This window comes from Podarcis vaucheri, assembly GCF_965113315.1.
Source record: "Podarcis vaucheri genome assembly, chromosome: 7".
Taxonomy (NCBI): domain Eukaryota; kingdom Metazoa; phylum Chordata; class Lepidosauria; order Squamata; family Lacertidae; genus Podarcis; species Podarcis vaucheri.
Genome location: NC_138765.1, coordinates 28901512 through 28929469, shown reverse-complemented (window position 1 = coordinate 28929469; position 27958 = coordinate 28901512). Strand labels below are relative to the sequence as shown.

At 42.0% G+C, this 27958-nt stretch overlaps 2 protein-coding genes across 2 annotated transcripts; both read right to left on the bottom strand.

Annotated features, from left to right (window-relative positions):
* Window positions 1-1796: 1796 nt before the first annotated feature.
* Window positions 1797-7021, bottom strand: NR0B2 (nuclear receptor subfamily 0 group B member 2). Its single transcript, XM_082233563.1, has 2 exons — window positions 6161-7021; window positions 1797-3099 (listed from the first exon to the last, which is right to left on the bottom strand). Exons 1-2 carry the CDS (start codon window positions 6681-6683, stop codon window positions 2840-2842), a joined length of 783 nt encoding a protein of 260 aa, XP_082089689.1. The 5' UTR covers window positions 6684-7021; the 3' UTR covers window positions 1797-2839.
* A 1514-nt stretch (window positions 7022-8535) lies between these two features.
* Window positions 8536-26590, bottom strand: NUDC (nuclear distribution C, dynein complex regulator). The gene is made up of 9 exons (XM_082233562.1): window positions 26386-26590; window positions 23803-23880; window positions 16006-16209; window positions 15489-15575; window positions 14994-15107; window positions 14443-14637; window positions 13810-13893; window positions 12934-13052; window positions 8536-9972 (listed from the first exon to the last, which is right to left on the bottom strand). The coding sequence occupies exons 1-9, from the start codon at window positions 26479-26481 to the stop codon at window positions 9921-9923; spliced, it is 1029 nt and encodes a 342-aa protein (XP_082089688.1). The 5' UTR covers window positions 26482-26590; the 3' UTR covers window positions 8536-9920.
* Between the last annotated feature and the right edge of the window lie 1368 nt (window positions 26591-27958).

The following is a 27958-nucleotide window of genomic DNA, read 5'->3' as shown; positions in this document are numbered from 1 at the left end:
ACCACAGAGATGAAAAAGGCTAGGCACTGTTAGAGTCACGTGCCAAACATAGACGTGCCAATGGGTAGAGCGACCCACTCTGAGGGCGAACTGAATTTGGGTTGTATGGTCTAGTCTCTATGATCCTGTCTTCGATCCTAGAGATATTGCTTCGCTAGCGCCACCCTTCTGGTGGGCAGGACGGAGGGACCTCGAGCTTGCTCTTTTCATCGTCTCTATGGTCCCTCTCCAGTTAACCACATGATCTTGAGGCTGAAGTCTGGCAGCCGTTGGACCCTCTTTGCGTCTGGCGTGCACCTTTTAAACTTTCATATTGGAGCTCTAAATGGTGGCTGCTACGCACTAATTTTTTTGTCCTTTTAGCAGCTGCGGAACAGGCTGAAATTCGACAGGTGCAGCTTCCCTTCACGCTCATCATGGGAAATGGTGCAGCTGTTGAATTTCTGCCTATAAATAGGCACAGGAGTCCTGCCACGATGGCGGGGGAGCATCTCATAGTTCAATTTAAAAATATAAAACTGCCACTGATCAAATTCCTGGGTACAGATTTAATTTTGTAGGGAGTGGGGAAGAAACTACCCAGTCATTCCCTGGCATATGCTTATAAATTAGAACTAGGTACACTTTCTTTTTCATAGTGTTAGTGGAGAAGCAAGAAAGGCATGCCATCTTGCCACTTCTATTGGCTTGGAGGAAAGTACAGCCTGCTAAATAAGTGTAGAACTTTAGCTTAAACATATGCAAAACACTTAGAAAATACATATTTTTACACTTACAAACTTGAAATTGAGTTCCTCCAGGTCACTAGTGTGCAGTCAAACCTCTGCTCCCAAATGGCTTCGTTTTGGGATATTTCAGCTCCCGGACGCTGAAAACCCGGAAGTAAATGCTCCAGTTTTCAAATGTTTTTCAGAAGCCGAACATCTGACATGGCTTCTGCTTGAGTGCAGTAAGTTCTTGCAACTAATCGGAAGCCACACCTCATTTGTCGAACATTTTGGAAGCCAAACAGGCTTCTGGGATGGATTACGTTTGGCAACCAAGGTTTGACTGTATATGGTAAGGTTACGTTCAGTACCAAGGGCAGCGAGTAGGCATTCTGCTAGTCAAATAGATACATAGTATCCTTCAGAGACATTCAATATGCATCTGCAATGGAAACACACAATGAAAAAATTGGGTGCCCCCTTGTACAGCTGGAAAGTACACAATATGGGAATGGGAGGAGATAACTAGGCTACTCTACCTGTGCTTGAGTGTGGGGATAGGTTAGATGCCACCGTCATGAATGATATGTCACCCAAACTGCTTAGATGTATCTGTGCCAACACTGTGCTGTTAGAATCATGGAGTCTCTCTCCTTTCAGAGTGATTCATATAGGATAGCTCAGCGTATGGTGATATCATCTTTTGTTGGAAATATAATCACTACAGACAGACTCTCAGGAGACATGCAGAACCTGGCACCCTCAGCTGTACATATGGTCTACTTTATAATGCAATCAGGTTCTGTTATGATTTTTGATAGAAAAGGAGACGGTGAGCTGATTTGCAGTCATGTAGTGTGGACAAGCAACATGCTGTAGTCAACTATGGTGTCTCTACCGATGAACATTTGGTGAAGGATTTGGGCAGCCTAAGTAGGACATTTGTGGATGATGTGTGAATTCCAGAACAGACATATATTGCTCTAAAATTTGATAAGAAACAGATTTGGATAGAATATCTTTATTATCCCTTGGTGTTAAACAACTGATCAGCCCAAATCCCTCCAGTCTTCAAAATGACACCAGCAATTGTCCAAACTGCAAAAACATTTTATTCATTGTTGAGGTGTTGTTTTTTTAAAAAAATAACTTAGCACATCTTATTTTTACACACAAATTACAAGAAAGCATCCATCTACAAAATACTGACACCCAACGTTTATGCCAAGATAGTCTCATCCCGTGTACTACAAACTGGAGCAAATGGGCACTACATGTGAGGGTAGGCTGGAGTCTAGCGAAATCAGGGAGGGCAGCTTTTATATGGATAGTGTGATGAATAGCAGGCAAGAGGAATTACGGTTTCTGAAAGCTGTTCTGAATATCATGGCAAGCAAAGTGTGAAGAGAAATAGACAGAACCACCAGTCACAGAAACTATGTTTCAACTAAATACTTTGGTTACAGGAACAGCAGCTCCCAAGGCTGGGCTTTAAGTGGTAGTATGATCAGGCCAGGACTTTGCAGGCAGTGGACTAGGAGTCCACTCAACAGATTGGGCTGGTGCTCCTCCTCCCAAACACAGCAGGACTGGCTCATCACATTCTGAAGTAAGAGATTTAATACATAATACAATGTAAAGCAGAGAGGGGGCCGCCTCCTGTAAAACCCTTGGAGCCCACAGACTAACATTCCTGAACTGCACCACTGACACTAATCAGGGCCAGATCAACACATTTTCCTGCTGTAGACAAAGGACAAAATGCTTGCTCACCACCTTTTTGCAAAAAGCAGTTCATTGGATTAGCAGCTGAATCTTATTTCAGCACTGGTGATGGGACAAGCTAGTTTAGGGGCACAGGATAGCCTGAAGGGCTCACAAAGCACTATATTTCTTCACTGTGTCCCCCCCCCCTTGTTGCCTGAGACGGCTGCCTCACTGCCTAATGGAAGGCTGTACGTCCCTTTGTATTCTAAGATCTGCCATCCAGTAGCCCCTTTGTCTGAAAAGTCATCACTAGGAGGCAGGCTCTCTCGCCCACTGCACGATCCAGATGAACTGCACACCGCCATTTGGAAACTGGAGCAAAGCTGAGCATGTGGTGGGTGACCTGGGAGCCAACCCCACTGGAGTCACTGTGGCCAAGGGAGCTCTCTCGCCAGCATCATTTCTGTCAGTAGCTCCAGAATGTCTGCATTCCCAATGACCGGTTGGAAGAAAAGGGCAGTAAGGAGGGCAGGAGGGATGGATTTCAGGGAGGAGGAGATCAGCAGGACATGGGCAAAACGGCCTTGGTCCTCTGGGTGGAGAAAGGTCATGACTTCTTGGAGTGCTCGCTGAGCTTCTCGCTGAAGGCTTTCGATGTACGGGGAAGCCTTAAGACCAGGCACATCTGGGAGCAGAGAGAGAGGAGAGAGAAGAAGAAACTCAGATTATTCACAGGCTCTGTGAAAATGTCAAATGATTTGAACACTTCAATACTGGGCCCCATCTGCACTACAGATTTGAAGCAGCATCATACCACCTTTAAACAGTCATGCCTTCTTTCTGTGAATCCTGGGAGCTGTAGTTAAGGGTGATGGGAGTTTCGAATCCACTACTTCCCCTCACAGAGCTAAAATCCCCAGAGTTCCCTGGGAAGAGGGATTGACTGTTAAACCACTCTGTGAGGGGATTAGGGGTCTCCTAACAACACTCCTTAACAAACTACACTTCCCAGGATTCTTTGGGGGAAGCTATGACTGATTAAAGTGTTGTGATACAGTGCATTGGGCCCTAGAAGCAGGGGGGAAATGCAGAAGAAACAAAGGGCACTCAAGTGGACTCACTTGGATGATTTCATCAGAACATTGTTACTGGATGACGGGGCTCTTGTTTTCACCACCAAGCCAATCCAGAATTAACATTCTCTAGAATGCTTTCTCTACCTTGAAACTCAGAACCTAATCTCTACCAGCTGTCAGTAACTCAGGAGCTTAGAGTGGAGGGTTTCATGAAGGCTACAAGCCTAGCTATCATTTTTTGGAGAAAAAATGAAGTGGTGTGCTATAGTGTTTAGAGCAGGAATGGGGAATGTGTGCCAGCCATTTCAAGAAACAGAATTCAGGCACTCTTAAGAAGCAACAAATTGTCACCCTTAATTTTTTAAAAACCACACTGGGGCAGGGTAATTTGGTCCAGTAAAACTTCATGGACACAACCCTGTGTCCTAAGCCAAGCAGCAGTGGTTAAAATGCCAGATTAGAACCTGGGAGACTAGGGTTCAAAACACCTCTCATCTCTGAAGCTCACTGGGTGATCTGGGACCAGTCAGTCACTATACAATCTACCTCTCAGGGTTGTTGTGAGAATAAGGTGGGAAGAACCATATATACAACCCTAAACTTTCTAAAGGAAGGACAGGATGTCAATGCAATATCCAGTGTTTGGCATACTTATAGCATTTACTGACATAATTGGGCATGACAAATTTAGCACCATTAATTTCAGTGAATCTACTCTGGGCAATTTTTCTCTCTCTCTGAGCAAAACTCTGGCTTCAACCCCAGGTTCTTGAAGCAGGTAAATTGGGTGCAATCTAGTTTCATCTTACCTCATACTCAGAAGAGGAGCATTGAAATCAATAGACACGATTAACTTAAATCCATTTATTCCAACAGGTGTGCTCTATGGCATAGTTGGACACAAGCCAGCTGTGTGATTTTCCCTCTCCCTCTCCCTCCCCCATGCCCGTGACTGCGCAATTGTACATCGGTAAACAACAGGATTTTAAAAACAAGCACTCTGTGTATCTGCTACTCTCCTTTTCAAAGGAAACCAACTCAGCAAAACCAGCCTGGAGCTCTTCACCACTTTGTAGCAGAAAGGTGTCTTTTGCCAGTGAGGATTCATCCAGACCCTAGGAAAATGCTCTTGCTTAGACTATGAACTACTTGTTCATTTCTAGCATGAAAACCTAAGGTTGCACTGGTTTCTTGATAAAAAGAAAGTTAGGATCAACTAAAAAGGTGGATCCATTTAATTAACCAAAAGATTTTATTTTCAAAAAGCCACCAGAAACAGGCATGTGTGAAGACTGCATTTTGCAAGCACCATCTTAAATGAAGCAGTCTCCCTTCTCTCATAGATGGAAGAAGTTCTCCTTTAAGATTATGCTTCTTTTGATGCATGGATATTATCACCTAAAGGAAGAACAAGTGGGACACGCAACCAAATGCTGCAGCATGGGTTCCCACCAGCCATGGGCTCTTAAAAACCAACCAAGCAAGCAAACAACCTACCTCAATTCTATTATTTATTTCATTTATATCCCACCTTTTTCTCCAAGGAGCTCAAGTTAGCACACATGGTTCTCCCCCTCTTCATTTAATCCCCCACAATAACCCTGTAAGGGCAGTGACTGGCCCAAGGTCACCCAGTGAGCTTCATGGCCAACTGGGGATTTGACCCCTGGTCCCCCAGGTGCTAGTCTCACACACTTACCACTGCACCACATCATCCTTTCTCCCATGCCTTCTGTCAGTCAGGGCTCTGTGTTCACTGAGCATAATTACTTCCCACTTGAACATTTCAGGGGTCCCACTTGAGCCTGTCTCCCTCTGGGTTTGTTTACTTCTGCAGTTTAGGGTTCGCCAAAGTCCGTTAATCGCTCACCTCTGGTGAGTAGGTGGTTCTGTTTTGACTGCGCAAGGACCCACACTTGCAGAAAAGAGTTTGCTACTGGTACACAGGATGCTTCTTGTTTCGGAAATATTTTTAAAATCTATTTTAATGTATTTTTATTATGCCAATACTGAGCTTATTTGTAAACAATTTTTATATTTATTGCCCCTCGTTAATTTATTAAGGATGGGAGGATGCATCTTGCTACTGTTTGGACTCATGCCTCAAAAAAGTCATGCCTATTTCCATCTCTGAAAAACAGACCTGTAAGATACACACCAACAGGGGTGATTCAGAACCTACAGACTTCGCATCTGTTTGGTGGTTGTTTGTGATTTATATGACCAAAGAATCTCATGGTTGGTACATTCTTACCAAATGTAATTTTATTTGGTGACGCTTTATATGCTTTGTGTAAATACGAATCTGTATCCCACCATGGAATATTTTACATAATCCATTGTTTCTTTAGCTTTCTTTCCCCACCTTGTATTTTCATTCTCTTTGCGCTTATGACTTTTTTTCATGACATATTTTACTTTGATGTTTTTTGGTATTTGTAACTTTCATTACAGCTTTAACAAGAATCATTTTTTTACCCCTATCATTTAATTGGCTAAAAATGCATTATGATGAAATGGATTCAAAGTTCTTGACTCAGAATGCAGTCTATGGAAAACACATCCCTAACATGCACTGTTAAGATTCTGGCCCTTTTATTCTACTGTCAATGAAAAGCAATGGCCTTTACGAAGGGCTCCTTTGCTATGTGAGGGTCCAGCGGCACTTACCGGGGTTGAACAGAATTGCGCCCTTCAGATAGGCGTACTCTTTAGGGCTCAGGTCCAGGCTCCAGAAAGAGTTCAGGCTGCACTGGAGACGCTGAACGCTGGCCAGGGTGGGCTGCGCCCTCTGCAGCTCCTGCCTCTTACACGGGCCATCGAGGAGGATCCTCTCCAGCATGCTGGGCGCTGGGGTCTCCATCACCTCAAAGGTCACCATCTCCTGGACCAAGCCCAGAAGGAAGAGGGGAGCCCAACAGCTGTCCAGCAGCAGGAGCTGGTCTTTCCAAGGCAGGAGCTGGAAAGAAGGCAAGTTCTTCATGAAGCTGATGGTCTTCACCAAGACATCAGACGCCGCTTGGCAGGTGGCTTGAGGGGTCTGGAGGCAGACGGTGCGGCGCTTCTGGCACAAGCAACGTTTCTGGGAAGGGCTGTGGCTGCCCCTGTGATGGCTCAGGTTCTGGCTCAGGAGGGTGTAGAGGATGGCGTTCTGGTTCTCTTCGTGGTGGCAGGAACACCTCTCGTACTCCATCTCCACGTCGGAGGGCGGCTTGCAGGATTGCTGCTTGGAAGAGCAAATGCTTTATCTGGTCCTGCTGAGCGTGTCCGGTCCCGTTGCAGAGCTTCTTGGCACTTTTTTATGCTATAGGGACCTGGCACCTTCTCTTCGCTTCACACCCTCTTTCTGTCCTTCCAGCAATGGTGGCTGTTGCTTCTCAGCTCTGCTTATAAGGTCCCTGGCAGGGTGAAACCACCCCCCTTCGGCAGCCTTGACCTTCCTTTGACGAGTAGCAGCAGCTCATTGAAAAACAAGTCTGTCCCAAAGTAATTGGTTGGGCAAGCAGCATCTCTACGTGGCACAGAGAAAAGGTTTTCTCAATGAAGGTGCCAGCCAGAGCCAGGAGACTCAGAGGGCTGCCTTATCTGGATTGCCCTTATCAGTATAAACAAAGTCATTAACCCAGCCTGTACCAAGGCACCAAGGCTTCAGGTGTGTAATCAGGTTTCAGGATATGGCAGGGGTCACTGCCAAGGAGTTCACACAACACATCCTGATCACAGCCCAGTGGCAAAACAGCTCATAAAATTCTAACCTTGGATCAAGCAACCTGGAAGTCAAGTTATCTGCAGATTGTTTGTTTAACTCAGACAGTTGCCCTTTGCTGATAACAAAGGAAGGGGGTAAGGGAGGTGGAGGAGCCAGTAAGTTACTACTAAAAGAAAAAAGGGCAAGTCTGGGTTCCACATGAGGCTGACTCAAGTGATTTTGCTGCTCTTGGCTGAAAATGAATGGTGGTTTCAACTGCATCTACAAGGGTCGGGGAAAATGAGTGTCCGACTGCAGCCCCCTCATTCTATACCAGTGAAAGCCATGCAGTGTTCATGGCTGTGATGAAGTCTTAAACAATTGAAATGAAAATGATTACAGTTAATAAAACTTTCAGTTTCTTCTGTAGAATAAAATGTTTGGAGCCTTGTAATGTTTAAGCAACATACAGTTGAGCAGGTAAAACACAACAGCAACACTACTTCTACAGCATTAGGAGGGGCAGCTATTGAACTGCTTGGTCACTTTTACTCATTTACTCGTTTTCATTCTAAATGCACTGAGCTCTTGGAAGGAAGACATGCACCTCTCCCCCTTGTACCCCAGAGGTTTTGGTCCTATGAGGCTCGTCACACCTTGCTAAGTCAATGGATAGAAGACAGGATAATCAGACTTGCAAGGAAGAGAAACACATTTCTGCAGGCACAAAACAGGTGAAAGCTTTGTGGTGTGCCAGCCAGCAAGGGTCGGTAGACAACCAAGGCCATTCCAAGGTTCAGAGGATGACAAAAGAGCACAATGGCACAGGGACACTGTATACTGTTGCCTCACGGTGGAAAGTCGAACAGTCATGGGATGGCCACAGGGCGCAAATGAATGGGGTCAATGGCCTGTAGTCAGCTTAGGAAAAAGGGGAAAGGTTGCAGCTTGCACCACAGGGAGCAGGGGTGAAACAGCCCACTGTCAAAGTATGTGAGGGGTGGCTGACAGCCTGGAATTTATTTAAAATGACAGGCGACAATGCTGTACATCAGTCTATGTCAACCTGGTGCTCTCTAGGTGTTCAGAACTACAACTCCCATCAGCTGAAACCAGCACTGCCTTGAATGCCATATATTCTATGCCCTTGCCTATATTTTATTCCCAGTCACTGCTCTTCCTTCACTGGAAGAATGAGGGTTCATAAATACTCTAATTACAGTTTAGGAAGGTATGGACCATTTTTCTTTAATATTCCATACCTTCATAAACTCTGTAAAAGCTGCTAGCTACCTTCTGGTGGCTCAAAAGTTATTCTGGTAGATGGATAACTGGAATATAGTCACATGACACCACATGAAAACATCACCTTTTTATTTATACATGCAGAATACAAGCTGTTTTTAAAGCAACCACCACAAAAAAAAGAACATGCAGAAGGCTCTTGCTTGGCATGTCCAACGCCGAAAGGGGAGTGTATGTGGAATCGTTTCAATGAGGTGGACAGCTGGTCTCTAACAAACCAGAGATCTGTCTGCCATCCAACATGTGTCTGTTGACAGCAGAAAAACCTTGCCTACTGCTAGTTTTAGACACCAGCATTGTTTGTATGGATCAATTCATTTTAGCTTCAACAAGAGTAGAGCAAGTCAACCTTTTTGAAGTAACTGATCACTTAACAGACCCTTCCTATTCCTAAAAAATTGTTATGTAAGGCCAAATCACCAGCAGTATTGTAACAGGAAGGATAAGGAAGTCATTCTGAAGGGCAAAAACCTCTAATATCTGGGGCAAATATACACGATTGAAGCTTTGAAATGGGTCCATCAGGGCCTGGCAGAAACAGCTGAGTGACAGATCCAAGTGGAACAACATGTAGGACTGATATACCAGATTCTGATGTGGCCTAAACAGTTTGATATTCCTACACACCACCCATAAGCCTAAACAGAGATGCAAAAGCCATCTATCCCTTTTGCCTCCAAGCTTCTGAATGTAACACTTGAAATACTACGGTAACTTTAGAGGTTATAGAAAGTTCTGACAAGCAGATACATGGGTGCTTTGTGAAGCTGCTTCTCGTGCTTTCATTTTAACGTCTAATGGGAACTTTCTTGAGTGAAGTGCTTATCACTCCAACACAAGCTATTCCTTCCGAACAATGGTGCAAGTGCAACAAGCATGAGACACCCGTGGATCAAATTTGTCAGTAGTATTTCTTGCGATGTCTGAAAATGCTCAGTATTGTTTCACTGAATTAGAAGTCTGCAGGGGTTGCTTTGTTTTTAGAATGAAGGCTGCAGGAAGATTTTCAGCTCTGATTTCAAGAGCAGGAGCTGGGAGAGTAGAGGATGACGAAGGCTGAGTGTCTCTCTTGCTACTTAAATTATTGTATTTTAAATGATACTTCCTAGACACTAAGCAAGAACCAAGGGACAATTTGATTCCATCAAGTACTCCCTTTTCCCATCACTCCTTTCTCTCCCTGAAATATTCTTTCCTGTACAAAGGTAAAATGGGCCTTAGGTGATTGATACTGCTGTTGAAAATCCAGAAGCATAAGCAGTGTGCTACATGGATTAACCAGTGCAGCTCTTTTTACACAGAAAGTTCACTCTGAGGTGATGTGAGCAGTCCCAGGGCTGGGTGAAACGACTATACTGTCCTGCTGATTTATTTTCATTTATATTTTATCCTAATGAGTTTAGAGGAGGGGAGGGGAGAAGAAAAAGGCCAACCATATCAGTTGAATTTTGCTTTTGAGAAATCCATTTCTGGATGCTGTTCCATGAACCTGTAAATATGAGAGAAGCACACATTAGTTGAAAAAGCTAGGAAAGAAGGATCGGCAAGGCAATGTTATGAGTACATGAAAATCAGTATTGCCCTCCCTAGGACCATGTACCTCCTCTGAGTTTCACTTGCCAGGTAAAAAGGAATTTACTTTAAAAATCAGGATTGTGTTGCTGCTTTCAGCATTTATTTATAGCTCTTGTATGCTACTGTACACTCAAGACAGTTTATAAGAGTTACAGTTTTGGTTGACAGATGCTTTGTTTTTTTAAAAAAAATACATTGTTTTTATTATGGTTCACACGCCTTGTGTTTTATTGGTTGATGTTTTACCACTGGGGGTTTGGGGAATTGCATCAAGCTGAAAACAGATACCACACTTTGATGTTACCCATTTTGGTTGTTGCATATCGTGCCATGTTTGAGTACATGTGCAGTGTTAGGGAAGATGCCCTCAATGCTACATGATGTCAACTTCATGATGCCGTCTAACCAGCTGGCTCAGGGAAAAGGCCCACCTAATCCAGCATTCCATTCTCACAGTGGCCAGCCAGGTGCCAGTAAGAAGCCCACAAGCAGGACTGCAGCACAACGTTCTTTTCCCCACGTGTGATTCTCAGCAACTGGTATATACTTGTGAAAGGGTCTGTTTTGTGAAGGAAAACACACTACTGGCCCCTGGGCCATTATCTGAAAAATAAAGCAGCCTCTTAAATGCAGGCAGCTGTCATACTGGTTATTAAGGTCATTAAGCTACTGTAGGACCACCCTCCACCCTGTCTTGGGACATCACAGGTGACCCTGATACCATTATGACTCTGACTAACTGTAGCCTATGATGCTGCCTTAAGTCTCCCATTAGCAGTATCAGTAATATTGCCCCATAACGACGTACTACAGTTGTAAATGAGGAACGACAAATTAATCTAACGTGCCCTTGGGAACTATTAGCTTCAGTTGAGACACGTAGCACCTGGCTTATAGAAATGAGTTTTCAAGTCTATGCAAACATCATTTCTGTTTGTGCAATAAGAACACCATGGACTGAAGGGGAACCTTAGAGAAAAACATGTTTAAAAGTCAGGCTTCAGATCTTTCTGGAAGATTTGCTCTGACTTGTGTCTCTTTACCACCAAAACCATGCCAGGAACACTGCACAGAAGTATTCAATCTTTTATGCAGCACTTAGCTCATGCCCTTGTTTATTTTGGTGACAAATCTGTTCTTTATATTATATTTTTTGCAATTCTCCAGTTACAAATGAAAGAAAGAATATAAACACATTAACATTCAAACGAAGAGAAAATGTGGTGGTGGTGAAACAATATATGGAAGGGGACTGAAGGGATAAGTGGGTTAAGGTGCATCAAGCACATGAAAGATACAAATGAACGATGATTCTGCAAGTTAGATCTTTATACATTGCCCAATTGATGGGATGAAGTTCCAAGCATTGCCTTAAAGTCACTCCACTGAACACATGCGGAGTCTGGCAAAACAGGCAGGTAGCTGGGTGGTCTGTGCTAGTGAGCAATAGCAAAGAGACTGTATGCTTCCAAGTTACCAGGTTTCATACATTTGTCACCTGGCAAGTCATTTTGGACTGGCAATCTTAAAACTATCAGTCTGTATTTCTCTACTAGCCACAGGCAGCAAAAAACCGTGCATGGGTGATTGAGTATCCAGCAAAGCAACCAGGTAGGCTGTCAGAGGATAAAAATCATTGCCCAGCATAGAAACGTAACAGGATACCCATCTCTCATTTGCCAGCCACCAGCAGGCTAGTAACTTTTGTGGGCTTTTTTACAAGACTGCTACAAATCCATTCTCTCACAACCTGTTTGCTTATTATGCTATTAAATGTACATCTAATGTGCTATCTTGGATAAGAAAGAGGACACATTTACTAAGTGAATAACTGCACATGGTCTACTAGTGTATTTGAGGGTTGTTTGGCCCAAAGTCAAAGTGAAGCAGCTAAACTATTATTTAAACCAGCCTCCTTACCATTACAGCCATTAGCAGCAGTGAAGGAAAAATAGGATTCATGGTGGAAATCTTGAACAAGGCACTGTTTTTGACTTGGACATATATTTGAGGAAAGTACAAATTCTCAGCTCATCAGCAACACTAAAGACTTCTTCTGAAGCATTGAACAAAGCTCTACAGGTAACAGAAGTAGATGCCGCTGCACTTGATGGTTGCCAATATTAAGACAGTGCATAGCACCTCAGTTCTACTCAGAGTAGACCCACTGAAATTTATAGTTCTCAGCTGGTCATACCCATTAATTTCAGTGGAACCATTCTGAGGCTATGGATGCTGCTCTTGTGATCAGCCTCTTGTTCTGGCTTTGAAGCACATGGCGATTAGTCACACAGCACGTAATTGTGCCAAGCAGAGATGGTACTGCCAGGTAGGTAGCTGTGTGCCCTGTAGTTACCCTCTTTCCAACCCAGAGAGCAGGAAGCATCACCCTGCATGGCCTTAACAGGATAATTACTCACAGAAGCATATAGGCAACCTCTGCCAAACAGGGCAATAAAGCTATAAATGAATGTCTAGCGATCCATCTATTGCTGGGGTGAAAGAGGTTAGGCAATCTGGCTCTGAGGAAATTATAGTTACACACCACGTAATTGATCAAAGCCAAGATAGTACTGCCAGGTCATTTGTTCCTGGACAGTGCCCTACTCCCTGGACCTACAGCTGAACTAGAGCTACAGGCGAGCCATTTCTCACCAACAAGGACTTCTTGCATTCATTGGCCACCAAGACGTGGGTTGGTTTGTGATGCTGTTGACTATACGGATATTTTACTGATTTTGAATTTTAAACTATCAAGGGTACAGGTAATTTGGTGGTACAGCAATGCACAAATGCAGATATCTGTGCTCAGAGAGCGACCCTTCATACTTTCCCCTCATATTCCCCATGAGACACACAAACTGGTCTTACTCACTTTTTCAGGATGTCCTGCTTCTTCTGCTCATCAGATGTGGGGAGCCCCATTGATTTCTGCCGCTGGTCATACATCATTTTCTCCACCATGCTGCGGGTTTCACTGTCCAGATCTGATAACTGGTTGCAACGGGAACAAAGCAATGTGGTTTCACTACGGTGTTGGGAATAATTGAGATTCATGCCCCAGCCCTTTCCTTCTCAGCCCTTTCTAGCTGCTGCCTTCCTGGCAGCAGTGCATACCAAGAATCTCTGAGTCACGGGCTGAGCAGCCAGAACCATTGCTGGCAGCAGCATATTAAAGGAGAAACCTGTGCCTCTTTAGGGAAGCACACCAACCTCTGAGAACCACAGGATTGTGTGTAATGACTTTGTGTTCTATGAGTTCTCCCACTGAAGATGGCACAAAATCTTGACAATTTTTGAACCAAGGAAAGGTATTCATTGTGGGAAATACATTGGGAAAGGATAGTGGTAGAGCATCTGCTTTCTATGCAGAAGTTCAATCCATGGCATTTCTAGGAACGACTAGGGAAGACCCCTGAGACCCTAGGGAGCTGCTGCCAATCAGTATAGACAATACTGAGCTAGATAAACCAATGGTCTGATCTGACAGAAGACAGCTTCCTCTGTTCTGACCCAGTGAACACTATCAAATGATGAACTCTCCAGATGAATAGTATATGTACTTGTTCCATGAAATAACAAGCTATCACTCATCCTTTTAAATAAAAAATTAAGAGCATGAAATGAGCCCTGTTGGATCACACCAAAGGCTTATCTGGTCCAACATCCTGATTCTTACAGAAGCCAACAGGATGCCTGTCGAAAGCCCACAAGCAGGGCATGACCACAACTGAGCAGGAAAAGCACTCACTTTTGAGTTCTCTGGGTTAATTTTCTTGGTGTTAATCTCTGGGTCTGTTTGGACTAACTTGTTCCACCATTCCATCTTGTTGATCTAAAAGAAACAAGATTGCAGAATTAAATGTTTTCACAACCAGCGTTATTCATTAAAATAGTTAGTGTAGGCTAGGGCATCCCAAAGTAATTTACAACCAAAAAGGCAGTAAAGCCAAGAGGAAACAGATTAAAAAATATATCACCCACTTCCTAAAAGGCTGCAGATAGTTTAAGACCAAAGGCCTTGTTATAGGGAAAAGTTTTCGCCTAGTGCCTAAATATATATAATGACGGTGCCAGGTGAACCTCCCTGGTGAGAGCATTCCACGGAAAAGAGTACCTGCTCTGAAAAGCAGGGGGTGAGGAAGGGGGCGTGGGATAGAAAGGGAGGTGGCCAAAGATTTTCAGATAACATCCTGGGCTTGTGGCTCACTGTGGCTTGGTAGCCCATTTGATTTGGATGATCAGACAAAACAAAAAGTAGTATTCATATTGCGAGCTCCGTTTTTGAAGCTCCTCTCTTCAACTGGACATTCAACAGCACATTCAAGAATTTACAACTCTACCAAAATTAGGCATGAACATGGTCTGAATCTTTTGCTGTTACCTTCTCCAGATGCACAGTGACTATTTTCCCATCCTCAATCAGCCATGAACTCTCCTCCACCTTCACCTCATTATATAAGTCTTCGTCAATCACAGGTGGGTGGCCCTTCAGTCCCACCTTCAGGTGCCGTCTCTGTATGTCGACCAACATATCCTTACCCTTCAGCCTGAAGTTGACTTTAAATGGGACGGCCAGCTAGATAGGAGAGGGAGCGAGAGGGAGCATTGAATCCACACATATAAACCTCTGGTACAGACAATTTGTTAACCTTTACTTGCGGCAATCTATTCCGCCACAGATGCTATATCAGGTCTCCAAGTTTTTTCTTTCTGGAACTGATTCTGTGTCCCAAACTAGTATAGTCTGAAACAGTCATTAATTAACAAGACTGAGACCCAGGAACAACAACTCCCAATGTTATTCACCTCCCGTCTGTATTCCCCCCCCCCTTAACAATCAATGCAGGACATACTTGTCTTTTTATGACTCATCATTAAGTTTATCACCTAGTTAAAACATCTCATGTTCTTTTTAAAAAAACCTATACTTACATCCAGTTCAGAGAGGGTCTGTGTCCACCTGTAGTTTGGAAGGTCTGCCCCATTCCCAGAGTTTGGTTTAAGCTTGCCTTTGTCCTTCTCATCTTCTTCCTCCTCATCTGTATCCTAGACAAAACACAGCAAAAAGTAAAAATACTTCTTAGTATTCAACTTTTAGCAAGCCAATTTCATGTAGTCTTTTTCCTGCCTGTTGTATCTTCTGTATAATTGGTGGTTCAGAGGTTCTGCATGAACCTTCTTGAAAGATTATCTTGCTCATGAATCTAGTTTTTAATAGTTCTAAGGCCTCAACAACTCCTATGTGGGTTCTTTGAAACAAAGCAATCCAGAGGTTCTCCAGTGTTCACATGTATAAATCCTAGAATTCTATTCTGGTAAGCATACTGTGTGAGCATCCACCACCAAAAACCATCTTAAACCAATGTAGGTTTAAGATGGGAACCAATATCTGTTCACAAGTTTCAAAAACTTCTGAGAATACATTACCTGTTTGCTGGACTCAGGAGATTCCACTGGATTCTCAGCAGGCTTGGAAGGGATACCTTGGGCCTCATTTTCTTTCTTCTCTTTTTTCTGTTTTAGAAGATAACAGTTGAGATCTACAAACTTCTGTGAAATGTTATTTACTGTTAATAGCAGTAGCACCCTGCCCCTTTGTTAGCTCAAAGTGGCTGGGGGGGGGGAGGGCTTTTTGCTACTTCAAAGCACTATAAGTAGTTGTGATGATTTTGCCATGTGGAACATTGTGGGGGATTTCCAGATACAGAATGTATAACGGTCTGGGAAGTGCTATGCCTTAGAACATAAGCAAAGAGAAGGAACTGATTGGAGATATTCTAAGACAGTATCAAAATAATTCTATAGGAATTGATGCTTTCATGGTTGGTTAAATGCAGTCTTCAGTCAAATGGAAAGCCACTGATAACCTATCAAGCCAGACATAAGCAATATACTTGTTTTTCCATTACAGTGAAGATCCAGTTACAACAAATGGGATTCACACCTGGTCAATTTCCAGTTGCAACCTTTCTGCCTCCTCCTCAGTCAGTTCTTTAATCCTTGGCTCACTTTCTTCCTGTTTTTCTTCTTTGGCAAGTTTTGCAGCACGCTCTGCTTTCTCTCGCTTTTCTGCCTCTTGACGGGCCTTCTTCTCTTTCTGTGCTTTCAGAGCCAACTTGTTGTGGCGACTGAATGTCTCTGTGATTAACTGAGGAGATGGAATAAATCCTGTGAAAAACTAGTTAAGAAGCAGCATCCTGTAGTAGATAAAATGGCTTTATCTTTCTCTGTGGTCTAATTTAAGGCGGGCTCTTCTATCAAAGGAAGGGACTGCTTAGTATCAATTCCACCCCCACCCCTCCAATTTGATACATTTGGTGATAAAGGGGATCAGGATTACTTTCATATCACTTTCAAGTTCTATCATCAGCCAATATATTATGGGGCCGGACACATGATGTGACCACCATTAGCTATAGAAAGGCTATTAATTAATTAAATTTCTAGATCACCCTTCATCACAAGAATAAACCTCAGGGAGGTTCACAGAATAAAATACAAGATAAAATATAAGAAAATAATTAAAGCAAAAACAATAATGCCCGCGCCCCACAAACACATTTAAAAGGCTGTAGAATATTAATCTGCCAAAGGCCTGACTAAAGAGGAATGTTTTCGTTTGACGACTAAAAATATATACAGTGGTACCTTGGTTTAAGAACAGCTTAGTTTATGAACAACTTGGATTAAGACTGCTGCAAACCCAGAAGTGTTTTGGTTTGTGAACTTTGCCTTGGAAGCAGAACATGTTCCGCTTCCTGTTGAATGTAAATTGAGTCACCCGCTGCTATGGGAAAGCACACCTTGGTTTAAGAATGCTTTGGTTTAAGAACGGACTTCTGGAACGGATTACATTTGTAAACCAAGGTACCACTGTACTGAAGGAGCCAGGCGAACCTCCCCGGGGAGAGCATTCCACAAACGGGGAGCCACTACAGAAAAGGAGGCACGTGAATAAGGGCCTCAGATGATGACTGCAGAGTCCGGGACAATTTGTATGGGGAGAGGCGGTCCCTGAAGTACTGAGGTCTTGAGATTCCTATCAACTAGGGAGCTTTTCTTCCATCAGGACTCATTAAAAAAAGTTACTTGCAGTAACTTATCAGCCCTTTTTCCAAGAGCCTAGAGTTGGAATGACAGGAATACCTTTGCCCACAATTCAGGGAAAAGAGAGGGGGGGGTGTGGGGAGAGGAGAGAGACTGAAGGTCAGGGCTCTAATATGTTTGCTGCAAGAGGTGATGTAGTCATCTGACTGCATAACAGACTGAATTTTAAGAATTCCTGCTGCTGGGTGACCTTCACAGCTGCTGCAGCAACTAAAGGCCATGAACAGAAGCACTGACATTGGAACACATGATCCAGCGTGCCCTTTGGACAGTGACATGTTGAAGACTTGCGCCTACTGAAAAAAACAGATTAAAATCTTGTGTCTCACATTTAAAAAATATAGAAGCAATCTTTAGATAGTGTGTAACTTAGATATGAATTGAGAAATTTCTGGTTCCATCCATAATATGGAATCTGACTTGTTAGCATAGACTCTGGTAGCTGTAACTGAATTGTATGTTTCTACTGACCTCCCCCCTCTCATTTTATCACCTTTTAAAAAGCAGAAAAGCATTCCTCTGTAACATGAATTCCTGTTTCCATGTCCCTAATACCTATTGTTCCACAATGTCCACTGGCTTCTTGCATTCCTCCGGATTCTGCCAGGTAAAGAAAAATCCAAACTCTTAAATCCCTCAACCTTTTCCCACTTTAAATATTAATATTCCGCCCCCCCCCCAACAAATGCAACACAAAAGAAAACCTTGTTGCAATAATCCCACTTCCACTTCTTATATTGACTTGAGAAACAGGCTTGGATTGAACTTCTAAGGACAAAAGGAATGGCCTGACATGGAAAATATCTCAGAGGGCAATCTGGCAACCTGCAGCGTTAATGATGCATAGAGGGGTGCAATATCTCACGTCTTATACAAGGCCTCATTTAAGACCTCAGTGGTTTTAAAAAAACCTCCACATTTCTATATAGATTGAGTTTATTTAATCTAATTCCTTTTTTTTTAAATGCATTTTTATTAAAGTTATACACAAAAAACAGACATATATGAAAATACAGAGAAAAAATTACAAAAAAAGAAAAACAAAAGAAAAACCACACATCCGGGAAAAAAAACACAACACACAATCTGAACTTCCCTCCATCCTTTTGATAAGTATCAAATATCTCCTTCCATTATGTATTTGATTTTCAATCTATAGTCTTAAATTCACTCGCTGGTCGTATTGTTCTAACCCCGTCAATTCACTTTAAGCATTTATTCCAATATATTTCCAAAATTTACTCCAATTTTTCAGAAATTTCTGTTCATCCTGATCTCTTATTTTACATGTTAGTTTGTCAAGCTCAGCATAGTTTACCATTCTAATCTGCCAGTCCTTTATGTTGGGGATGGTTTCCACTTTCCAATATTGTGCCAACATAATTCTCGCTGCTGTGGTGGCGTAGAGGAATATCGTCCTATCTTCCTTTTTAATTTCTTTATCCATCATTCCCAACAGGAAGGCTTCAGGCCTTTTGGGAAAGGTATACTTAAATATTTTTTTAAGTTCATTATAAATTAATTCCCAAAAGCCTTTCACCTTTTTACATGTCCACCATAAATGATATAGGTCACCCTCCACCTCGCCACATTTCCAGCATCTCTTATCTTTTAATCTATACATTTTGGCCAATTTCACAGGAGTGTGGTACCATCTATATAGCATTTTCCAGATGTTTTCTCTCAATGCCATACATGCTGTGAACTTTATGTTACAATTCCAAACTTCTATCCACCTTTCAAAATCAATATTATAACCAAAGTCAATTGCCCATTTAATCATTGCCTCCTTCACCTCCTCATCTTTTGTGTACCACTCTAGTAATATATCATAAATTCTAGACAGGGTTTTATTATTGCCTTCTATTACTTCTATGTTAAATTTTGATTTTTTTATCATCAAAACCCGCCTTCCTCTTATCCTCTTTTAACAAATCATTCACCTGGTGGTATTGCAGCCAACCAGTGAATAAATTTTTTATTTCTTCATAAGGTCTGAGTTTGGGCCCTTGGTCAGTTTTTCTTAACATTTCTTCATAGGTGGCGTTTATCTCCTCCATATTTATTTTCTTAATCGTTAAGACCTCTATTGGTGAAATCCACCATGGGGTTTTTCTTTCAAGGAGGTTTTTGTTCCTTTCCCATGCTTGATATAATGGTCCCCTAAAAATATGGTCTAAGAAACTCTTGTGAACTTTCACTTTCCCATACCAAAGGTACAAATGCCATCCGTACCAATTATTAAAGCCTTCCAGATCCAGTAGCTCTCTATTCTCCAGTTTTATCCAATATTTTACCCAATATATACAAGCCGCTTCATAGTATAAGCTTAGGTCCGGGAGAGAAAAACCCCCTCTTTCTTTTTTGTCTATCAAAATTTTCATTTTTATCCGTGGCCTTTTCCCCTGCCAAATATACTTTGCCAAGGCTCTCTGCCACTCTTTACATTGTTTTAGGCCTTTAAGTATGGGGATGGTTTGGAATAAGAATAACATTCTAGGCAGAATGTTCATTTTAACAACAGCTATCCTCCCCAAAAAGGAGAGTTTCATCCTCCCCCAAATTTCCATGTCTTTCTTTATACTCCTCCAGGTGGCATCGTTAATTATCCTTGTATAATTTTATGTTCTTAGCTGTAACCCAGATCCCAAGATATTTCACTTTCTTAGCTACCGCAATTTTGGTCTTTCTTTCTAGATCTATCACTTCTTCCTTTGTTAAATTTTTAACTAACATTTTGGTTTTGTTTTTATTTACCTTAAGTCCTGCCACGGCTCCAAATTCGTCAATTTTTTGTAAAGCTTCTTTTACGCTGTTTTTTGGGTCTTCTAAGGTTAGTACAATGTCATCTGCGAAGGCCTTGATTTTGTATTCCCTCTTTCCTACCCTGACTCCTGTGACTTCTGTTGCCCCCCTCAGTCTCTCGTTTAATATTTCTAATACTGTTATAAACAATAGAGGGGACAGGGGGCAGCCTTGTCTAGTTCCTTTATATATACTAAAATATTCTGTTGTGGTGTTGTTTATTACCAATTTTGCCTTCTGTTCCTTATATATAGCTTCTATACCTTTTCTAAATTTCTCTCCCATTCCCATCATTTCCAAACTTTTCTTCAAGAAATCCCACGAGATGTTATCAAACGCTTTCTCAGCATCAATGAATACCAAGGCCGCTTGTCTATCTATGCTCATATCCAAATATTCAATAATGTCTATCAGGTTCCTTACATTGTCCCTTAGTTGTCTCCCTGGGAGGAAGCCCGTTTGATCTTTATGTATTCTGTTGTTCAAAACCTTTTTTAATCTTTCTGCCATTATATCTGCAAATAGCTTATAATCATTATTTAGTAGTGAAATTGGCCTATAGTTTTTCACTTCTAAAGTATCTGCCTCTTTTTTGGGAATCAAAGTAATATATGCTTCCTTCCAGGTATTCGGGATCCTTCCTTCCTTTAATATATTATTCATCACTTCACCTAACACTGGGGATATTTGGTTACTTAGTGTTTTATAATATTTGGCTGAGAGCCCATCTGGGCCTGGCACTTTCCCGTTTTTCATCTTTTTAATAGCCTTCTTTATCTCTTCTTGGGTAATTTCCTGGTCTAATATCTCTTTTTCTTCTTTTGGGATTTGTTTTAAATGATGTTCTTGCAAAAACTGCTCTACTTGTTTTGTTTCATTTCCTCTTTTATATAAGTCCTTATAATATTTTTGAAATATCTTCCTTATTTCTTTTGGCTCTTCCACAATCCTTTCTCCTTCCCTTATCTTACTAATCGTGTTTTGTTTTCTTCTTTCTCTTATTTGCCACGCCAAATATTTGCCTATCTTGTTTGCGGATTCAAATGTCCTCTGGTTCATCATTTTAATTTTCCATTCTACCTCTTGATCAATTATTGTAGAAAGTTTAGCTTGTAATATCTTTATGTTCTGTTTTGCAATCTCCTCACTGGGGTTGATGGTTAATTTTTTTTCATTTTCCATAATCTGTGTTAGGATCTGTTCCTTCTTTGACTCTTTTTCTTTTCTTACTTGGCTATTTTTCTGTATTAAAAAGCCCCTCATAACTGCCTTTCCTGCGTCCCACACCGTCTCTATAGCAGTTTCCCCGTTTAAATTCCATTTAAGGTAATCTTCTATTGTCTCTATTGCCTTATTTACGATCTTCTGATCATTAAATAGAAATTCATTCATTCTCCATCTAGTTGTTTTAATATCCTTGCCTTTCAGCTCACTGTAAACCGCATTATGGTCAGATATAATTCTTGGGAGAATTTCTGATTTAATTAAATTCTGAGTTAATTCCTTTGAGATCCAAATGCTATCTATTCGCCCCCAGCTCTGATTTGGGTTTGAGAAATAAGTGAATTGTTTTGTAGTGGGGGTTTTGAGTCTCCATGCATCAATTAATCCCAGATTATTTACCATGTCAAAAAAAGATCGTGGTAATTTACCTTCCTTCTTTTCTTGTTTTTTTGTTAGCTTATCTAAATTTGGGGACACCACCCCATTAAAGTCACCCATTAAAATCATTTTTTGATCCATCCATTCCATCAATTTATCTCTTAATTCAGAATAGAAGGCAGATTTTTTATCGTTTGGAGCATATATTCCAACGACGATTATTTTTTCTCCCTGAAACACCATCTGAACAATGATTACTCTCCCTTGATCATCTTTATATAATAGTTGTGGCTCATATTTTTCCTTAATATATAGTACCACCCCTCTTTTCTTCACTCTATCTGATGTCACAAAGTCTACTCCCAGTCTCTTATTGCATAATAGTCTCTTATGCTTATTTATTATATGCGTCTCTTGGAGGCATATTAAGTCATAATTCTTTTTCAATAATACATGTGTAATCTGGTTCCTTTTGTTTTTATTGTTCAGTCCATTCACATTCCAATTTAGTATTTTTAATGTCATCTGTTCTGTAATATAAATTAACTTATCAAACCTATGCGCAATCTACTGTTCTTTGTCTCCTTTCTCTAGTTCTTCTCCTTCTCCTTTTGAGCTCTCCTCTCTTTCTTCTTCTTCACTCCCCCCATTTTCTTCCCCCTGCTGGTTCCCCACCTCCTCCTCTCCCATCATTTTCCCCAGGTCCTTCTCATATCTCCTTGCGAATTTTTGTAGTTCTGAGATGGTAGACAGTTTGAACTTTTTTTCTTTGAAATAGAATGAAATGCCTTCCGGAAACTCCCATCTGTACAGGATCCCATTTTTCTTCAATTGATTTGTTAATTTTTTATATGGGTCCCTCCTTCGAAGAAATCTCGAAGGAATCTCTTTATAAATAATAATTGGGTTTCCTCCAATATATAACCTTTTAACATAATTCTGTTTCAAAATTTCATTTCTTATCTCCAATGAATTAAACATGGCTATTACATCTCCTGGCAATTTTTTCCCTCTGGCTTTTGCCGATTTTATTCTTATTCGGAATATGTTTACCAGACCATGGTTTATCTCTTCTTCTTTTCTATCTAACCATATTGCCAGCTCTTTCACCACTTTAGCTCGGATATTCTCATTTAAGTCCTCTGCTATTCCTCTAAATTTTAAATTAGATTGATTCTGGCGCATCTGTGTTATAGCCATGTTGTCCAACAACTCTTCCTGTGTTGCTCCTATCTCTTTAATTTCTAGTCTAATCCTGTACATCTCTTTCTTACTGTCTTTCGCGTCCTTTTGCACCCCCTTCACTGAATCCTCCAAACCCTTAGTTCTTACCGAGAGATCCTTAACCTTTCCTGTCAATTCTCCCACCACTTCCTCCAGTTTCTTATCTAGAGTATCTTGAACCTCTATCAATTTTCTCTCAATATACTGTTCATTATTTTTAAATTCCTTTCTTATTTCGGCCATCAAGCTATCATAATCTCTGATTTCTCTTGCCTCCTTCCCCTCTTCTTGTCTTGAAGGCCTCCTTTCCGCTGGAAAGATTTATTTAATCTAATTCCTAGTGTGTGTGGGTGTGTGTGTTTTGGGGGGGATACAGATTTCTCTGAAGTTCTTACATTCACTGGAAGATTAAGTAAGAGTTGTCAAATTCTAAAGGTAGGCTATGTCATATGCTTCCCTCCTAAAATTAGCAAAGGAACTAAATAATCACATAGCATCTAAGATCACCAGCAGCATTTCTCACATTGTTAAGCAAACTTTTCTATTGGGGGTGGGGGCGGGGGAAAAGCTACCACTGCAGAAGTGGACTTTAGTGCTTTTCTAGGAGTGAACAAACAGAGCAAGCTGGAATTATTGATCCATTGGTGTCTGTTGGAGTTAACTCAGTACGTCTCAGCATGCTTGCTTTTGAAGCTAGCCTTTGTTCAAACAGCAGCCAAAAAAAATCACAACCAAACAACCTCTCCACTCTCCAAAAAGGTTGTTAGTAGTGTCATCTGCAGATGTGTATATGCTCCTGGCCTTTCACAACTGAGACGTGTGTTTATTGGGGCCCACCTTATACCTGTGATAGCTCTGCTTTGGCTGTTTTTAATTCTGCTGCAACACTCCCTGGGACCTGCTGGTGAAGGGCGGGTGGGAAACCCAGCCAGATGGGCAGGGTATAAGTAATAAATTATATTATTATTATTATAAATTTAACAACAACTGATAAACAGGATACCTTCTCAGCAGCGCCCTCTTCTCCTCCTACAAAGAAATCAGTCTTGCGTCTCAAGAAGCTAAAAAAGGTGTTCACAAGCTGTAAGGAAAGGATACAGTATGTTTTCAAGAACTTGTTCCAAACTCCATAATGAGGAATATGCTCTTTAAAAATTCAATGTCTCTTACAAGTGATCTGATTTGTAAAAGAGCTCCCAATATTGTTTCAGTAGCAATGCAATATATGATATAAATGGCTGCTAATAATATTTCACTTTCAAACTTTGCTTTCATGATGTCAAAATGCTAAATGCCTTCTTATATACCGATCTGTTCCTGTTAGGTTATACATAATGGGAACTGAAGCTCTCAAAGAGGATGTGTAAAAACAAAAAATGGCAAGGGAGAAGTTGGTTAGTTGGACAAACAATTTTGTTTTTAATTCATATTTTTTCCACAATATATATATATAAGATTGACTGCCACTGCAAGATGATGTGATGGCCACAAACTTAGTCAGCTTTTAAAAACGATTTGGCAAATTCATGGAGCAAAGCACTATTTACCATGATAGCTAAATGGAAGCTCAATATTTCATAACAGCAGGAAACCCATCGCCCTCCAACTGCCCCATCAACCCTAGAAGCAAATCACGTTACTCAACTGCGGTGTGATTTGTTTTATTATCAAGCCCAACAACCCAGAAGATGGAAAACCACTGTTTGGCTCAAAAATCAATAATTATCTAGAAGCTAGCTAGTTCAAAAACATTTAGATAAGTCTATGGTCACAGTTCCTAAGGACTTCAATAGGCTAAGATCCATGTAACCTAGGAACCAGCAGCAAGGCAGATGCCACTTAGGTGCTTACAAGCAGAATGTGAAAAAGGCTTTCTCTCCAGCATAAAGTATTCCGATACTGGCTCTATAGAGCAGAGATGTGCAGACAGTATCCCTCTAGATGTTACAAAACTAAAATTGCCACCATCTCTGGCTGCTGGAGTTGATGGAAGTTGGCATTGCAATAGGACAGATCATGGGTTCCCCACCCAAAATTTGGAGCTTCCATTTACCTATCATGGCTAATAGTAACAGGCTTTTGCTCCATGAATTTGCCAGCTATCTAAGCTTGTGACCATCATCCTATAAATTTATTTTGGAAAACAGTTCTTTTGACCAGTCCTGCATCTGTTATTAGGTGACCATGAGTTTTAATATTATAAGGGGAAACTGTTTTCTATAGAGGTCAATATAAATGAAACTGGAAACTTTTGCATTATTAAACTTAAGTGTATTACAATGATGTCCGTACATGTGATCTTAACACCTTTTGCTGTCTGTTTATGGCACACTTAGATCAACATTTTATGTATCCTTGAATGGCAACAGAAGTTGGATTCTTGTCAAGAAATGGATTTTTAGGGTCTATGCTGTTATCTTTCATTAAAACACAGGAATTTCCTCCTATGTCATAAATCAGCATCACATAATACTGAAGGGTGGTCTTATGCAAAAAGCCTACTGTGTTGTCTAAACAGGTGCTTTCTACATTGCACAGAAGCACATACAGGCATCCCCACACTTATGCAGAGAATACTTTCCGGACCTCCACACGTATAAGTGAAATCATGTAAAGTGGGGAACACCCTCTGCATGCCTATTTCCCCCTGCTCTCCAATCCAGACCAAAATATTTAAAGTTGAAGCTCTGGGGCCAGAAGGAGGCTGTGCAGAAAAGCAGCTGTCAGGCTGGGAGGCTGAGCAGCCTAAACAAAGCCCAGCTGTGCCTCCAGTCTCTGCAGGCATCCTCAGCTTTCAGTGACATCCTCTTCCGGCTCCAGGGAGGGTCTTCTCACAAGCCACGAGGACTCTCCAGCTCTGTCCTGCCATTTCCTGATAGGATTAAAGTTTTTTATTTATTTCCTGGCACTGTGCCTATATGCAGTTGCAGATGGGTAGAATGCACTAAGAGGTGTGTGCGCGCCTATACTTTGAAGGTACCATTTCAAACTTTTTCATGGTGCTTCTGGACCTCTCCCAATATCTAATGCAAGGCATTCACACATTTCCATTATGTCAAGCCACAAAGTGAGTACTATGCTGGCTATCAATGCATCTCCTAGAGACAGGATACTAGTTATATGAACCATAAATCTGACCTAGAAGAAATAATAAAACAGTGTCAGAACACAGTGGGTCAAAGTAATTGGGCAAAAAATTCGACGAGATGTTACCTCCCACTCCTGGAGCAACCCTTCAGCCCTCACCGCATATGTCCAAAATAATTGCTCCACAGATTCCCCACTCCTCTGGAGCATATTTGGAGGAGGTGTGGGGAGATGCAGGGAAGGGAAAGAGGAAGGTGAAGTCATCCAATTTGGTGGCCATCAGGTGCATTTCATGCCACGAGGGCAGCAGCTGTGTCGCCTGCTGCTCTTCACCAGGAAACGGTATTGGGAAGGAAGGGAAATCCTGAGGGGGAGGGGAAAAGGCGGCTAGGCCAGCGAGGGGGTTCGCGAAAGAGAGACTCCAGGAAGGGAGACCGTTAAACGGCGGAGCGGGAGGAGAACTCGGATGAAGGGCCTCCCTTCCTGCCCTCCATCTTACCTCCCGGACGCCGCCTTGGTGCTGCTGGGCCATCGCGAGCAACATGCCGTCGAAGCGCTCCTCGCTATCCGTCCCATCCTCCCCGCTGGCCCCCATCGCCCGCTTAGCCGCTTCGCTCTTATTTCAGCTTCGACCACAGACGCTCCGGCCTTGCTCCTCTGTTACCAGCACGCTCCGTCAGTGGCGCCCCCGGAAGCGGAAACAGCGCGCACTCGCCGAACCCGGTCCTCGGCAGGCTTCTGGCCAACCGCCGGCTTCTCTGCGTTAACTGGCAAGCGTTTCGTCCAATCAGAGATAAAAGGGAAGGTCAGGGGACGAACCGTTGGTGGCGGTGTTGGGCTCCGTTTGGCGTCCGTTTCCGTGGTTACCGTTTTCCGATGCGCGCGAAGGACGACGGGAAGCTCTAGAAAGCTCTCGTTCACTCCGGACGCGCGCGGAGTCTGAAGCTCCCACGTTGGTCTCACTGGGGCTTGGTGTTTATTTATGGCTTGAAATAACGAATTAAGGCGGGAGCTCTGTATTCGCTTACCATGGGAGTTCACCCCATTGAATTCAATGGGGTTTACTCCTGAGCAGGCGTGTGGGGTAGCGCTGTAATCTGTGGGTCCCCAGATGTTGTTGAACTACAACTCCCATCACCCCTAGCTAGCAAGGCCAGAGCTCAGGGATGATGGGAGTTGTAGTTCAGCAACATCTGGGGACCCACAGGTTGAGAACCGCTAAGCCTTGCTTGCATGCGTTTTATCTGTTTATTAAAGTTGCATCTTGACGTTCCTCCAATAAACCCAGAGTGCCATCACAACAACCCTGCGAGGTATTGCAGGTGGAGATTTAACTGGCCCTGGCCCAAGGTCGTGCGCTGGATTTCTTGACACTGCACATTTCAGTCCAGGGCTGTTCACAGCCTCACACAACAAACATTAAACATGCTTTGAGTCTGATGTTCTCCAGCTCTTCAGTTTTAGAATTCCTGAATATTGTATCTTTAAAAGCAACAGGGAGGTAGTTAAGTAATGTGTCCTTTTCAAAAAGCTGATGGTGGTGGTAGGAGAATTAATCACACCCAAATGTACAACTGAAATGAAAATAACGTATGCCAGTCCTGGCAACCACCACCACCACCTAGTGAGTTTATAGTAAATGAAATATTAGAACTGGGTCCCCTAGTTTGTAGCTCAGTCTCTTAGCCACCATGCTATGCCATAAATAAATAAATAAATAAATAAATAAATAAATAAATAAATAAAATGTACTTCAGCACAATCTTATTCTACTTGCTCAGAAATGAGCCCTACAGACAAGGTGTTTAGGATTGCAGACTATTGCATCTTCATCTCATGAGCTTCTAGGTCAGGACTAGGGCTCCTGTGGCCCTCCAGATGTTTGTTGAACTACAACTTCCACCCGCAGCAGGGGCGCCGACTTATAAAAAATATTGGGGGAGCCCATGAATAATAAATAATGAATAATAAATGAAAGATAGATAGATAGATAGATAGATTCTTTATTGTCATTACACAAGTGCAACATTGCACAAAGTGCAACGAAATTGGATGCCATCCCTTAAAACAAC

Excerpts from the sequence above, each read along its gene's own strand:
- NR0B2 (XM_082233563.1), bottom strand. The coding sequence starts at position 6,683 with ATGGAGTACGAGAGGTGTTCCTGCCACCACGAAGAGAACCAGAACGCC. Across the intron at positions 3,100-6,160 it reads CGCAATTCTGTTCAACCCCG|ATGTGCCTGGTCTTAAGGCT; the intron begins GTAAGTGCCGCT and ends CTCTGCTCCCAG.
- NUDC (XM_082233562.1), bottom strand. The coding sequence starts at position 26,481 with ATGGGGGCCAGCGGGGAGGATGGGACGGATAGCGAGGAGCGCTTCGAC. Across the intron at positions 15,108-15,488 it reads CTCCTGAGTCCAGCAAACAG|GATACAGATGAGGAGGAAGA; the intron begins GTAATGTATTCT and ends TGTTTTGTCTAG. Across the intron at positions 9,973-12,933 it reads AAGCAGGACATCCTGAAAAA|GTTCATGGAACAGCATCCAG; the intron begins GTGAGTAAGACC and ends TCATATTTACAG.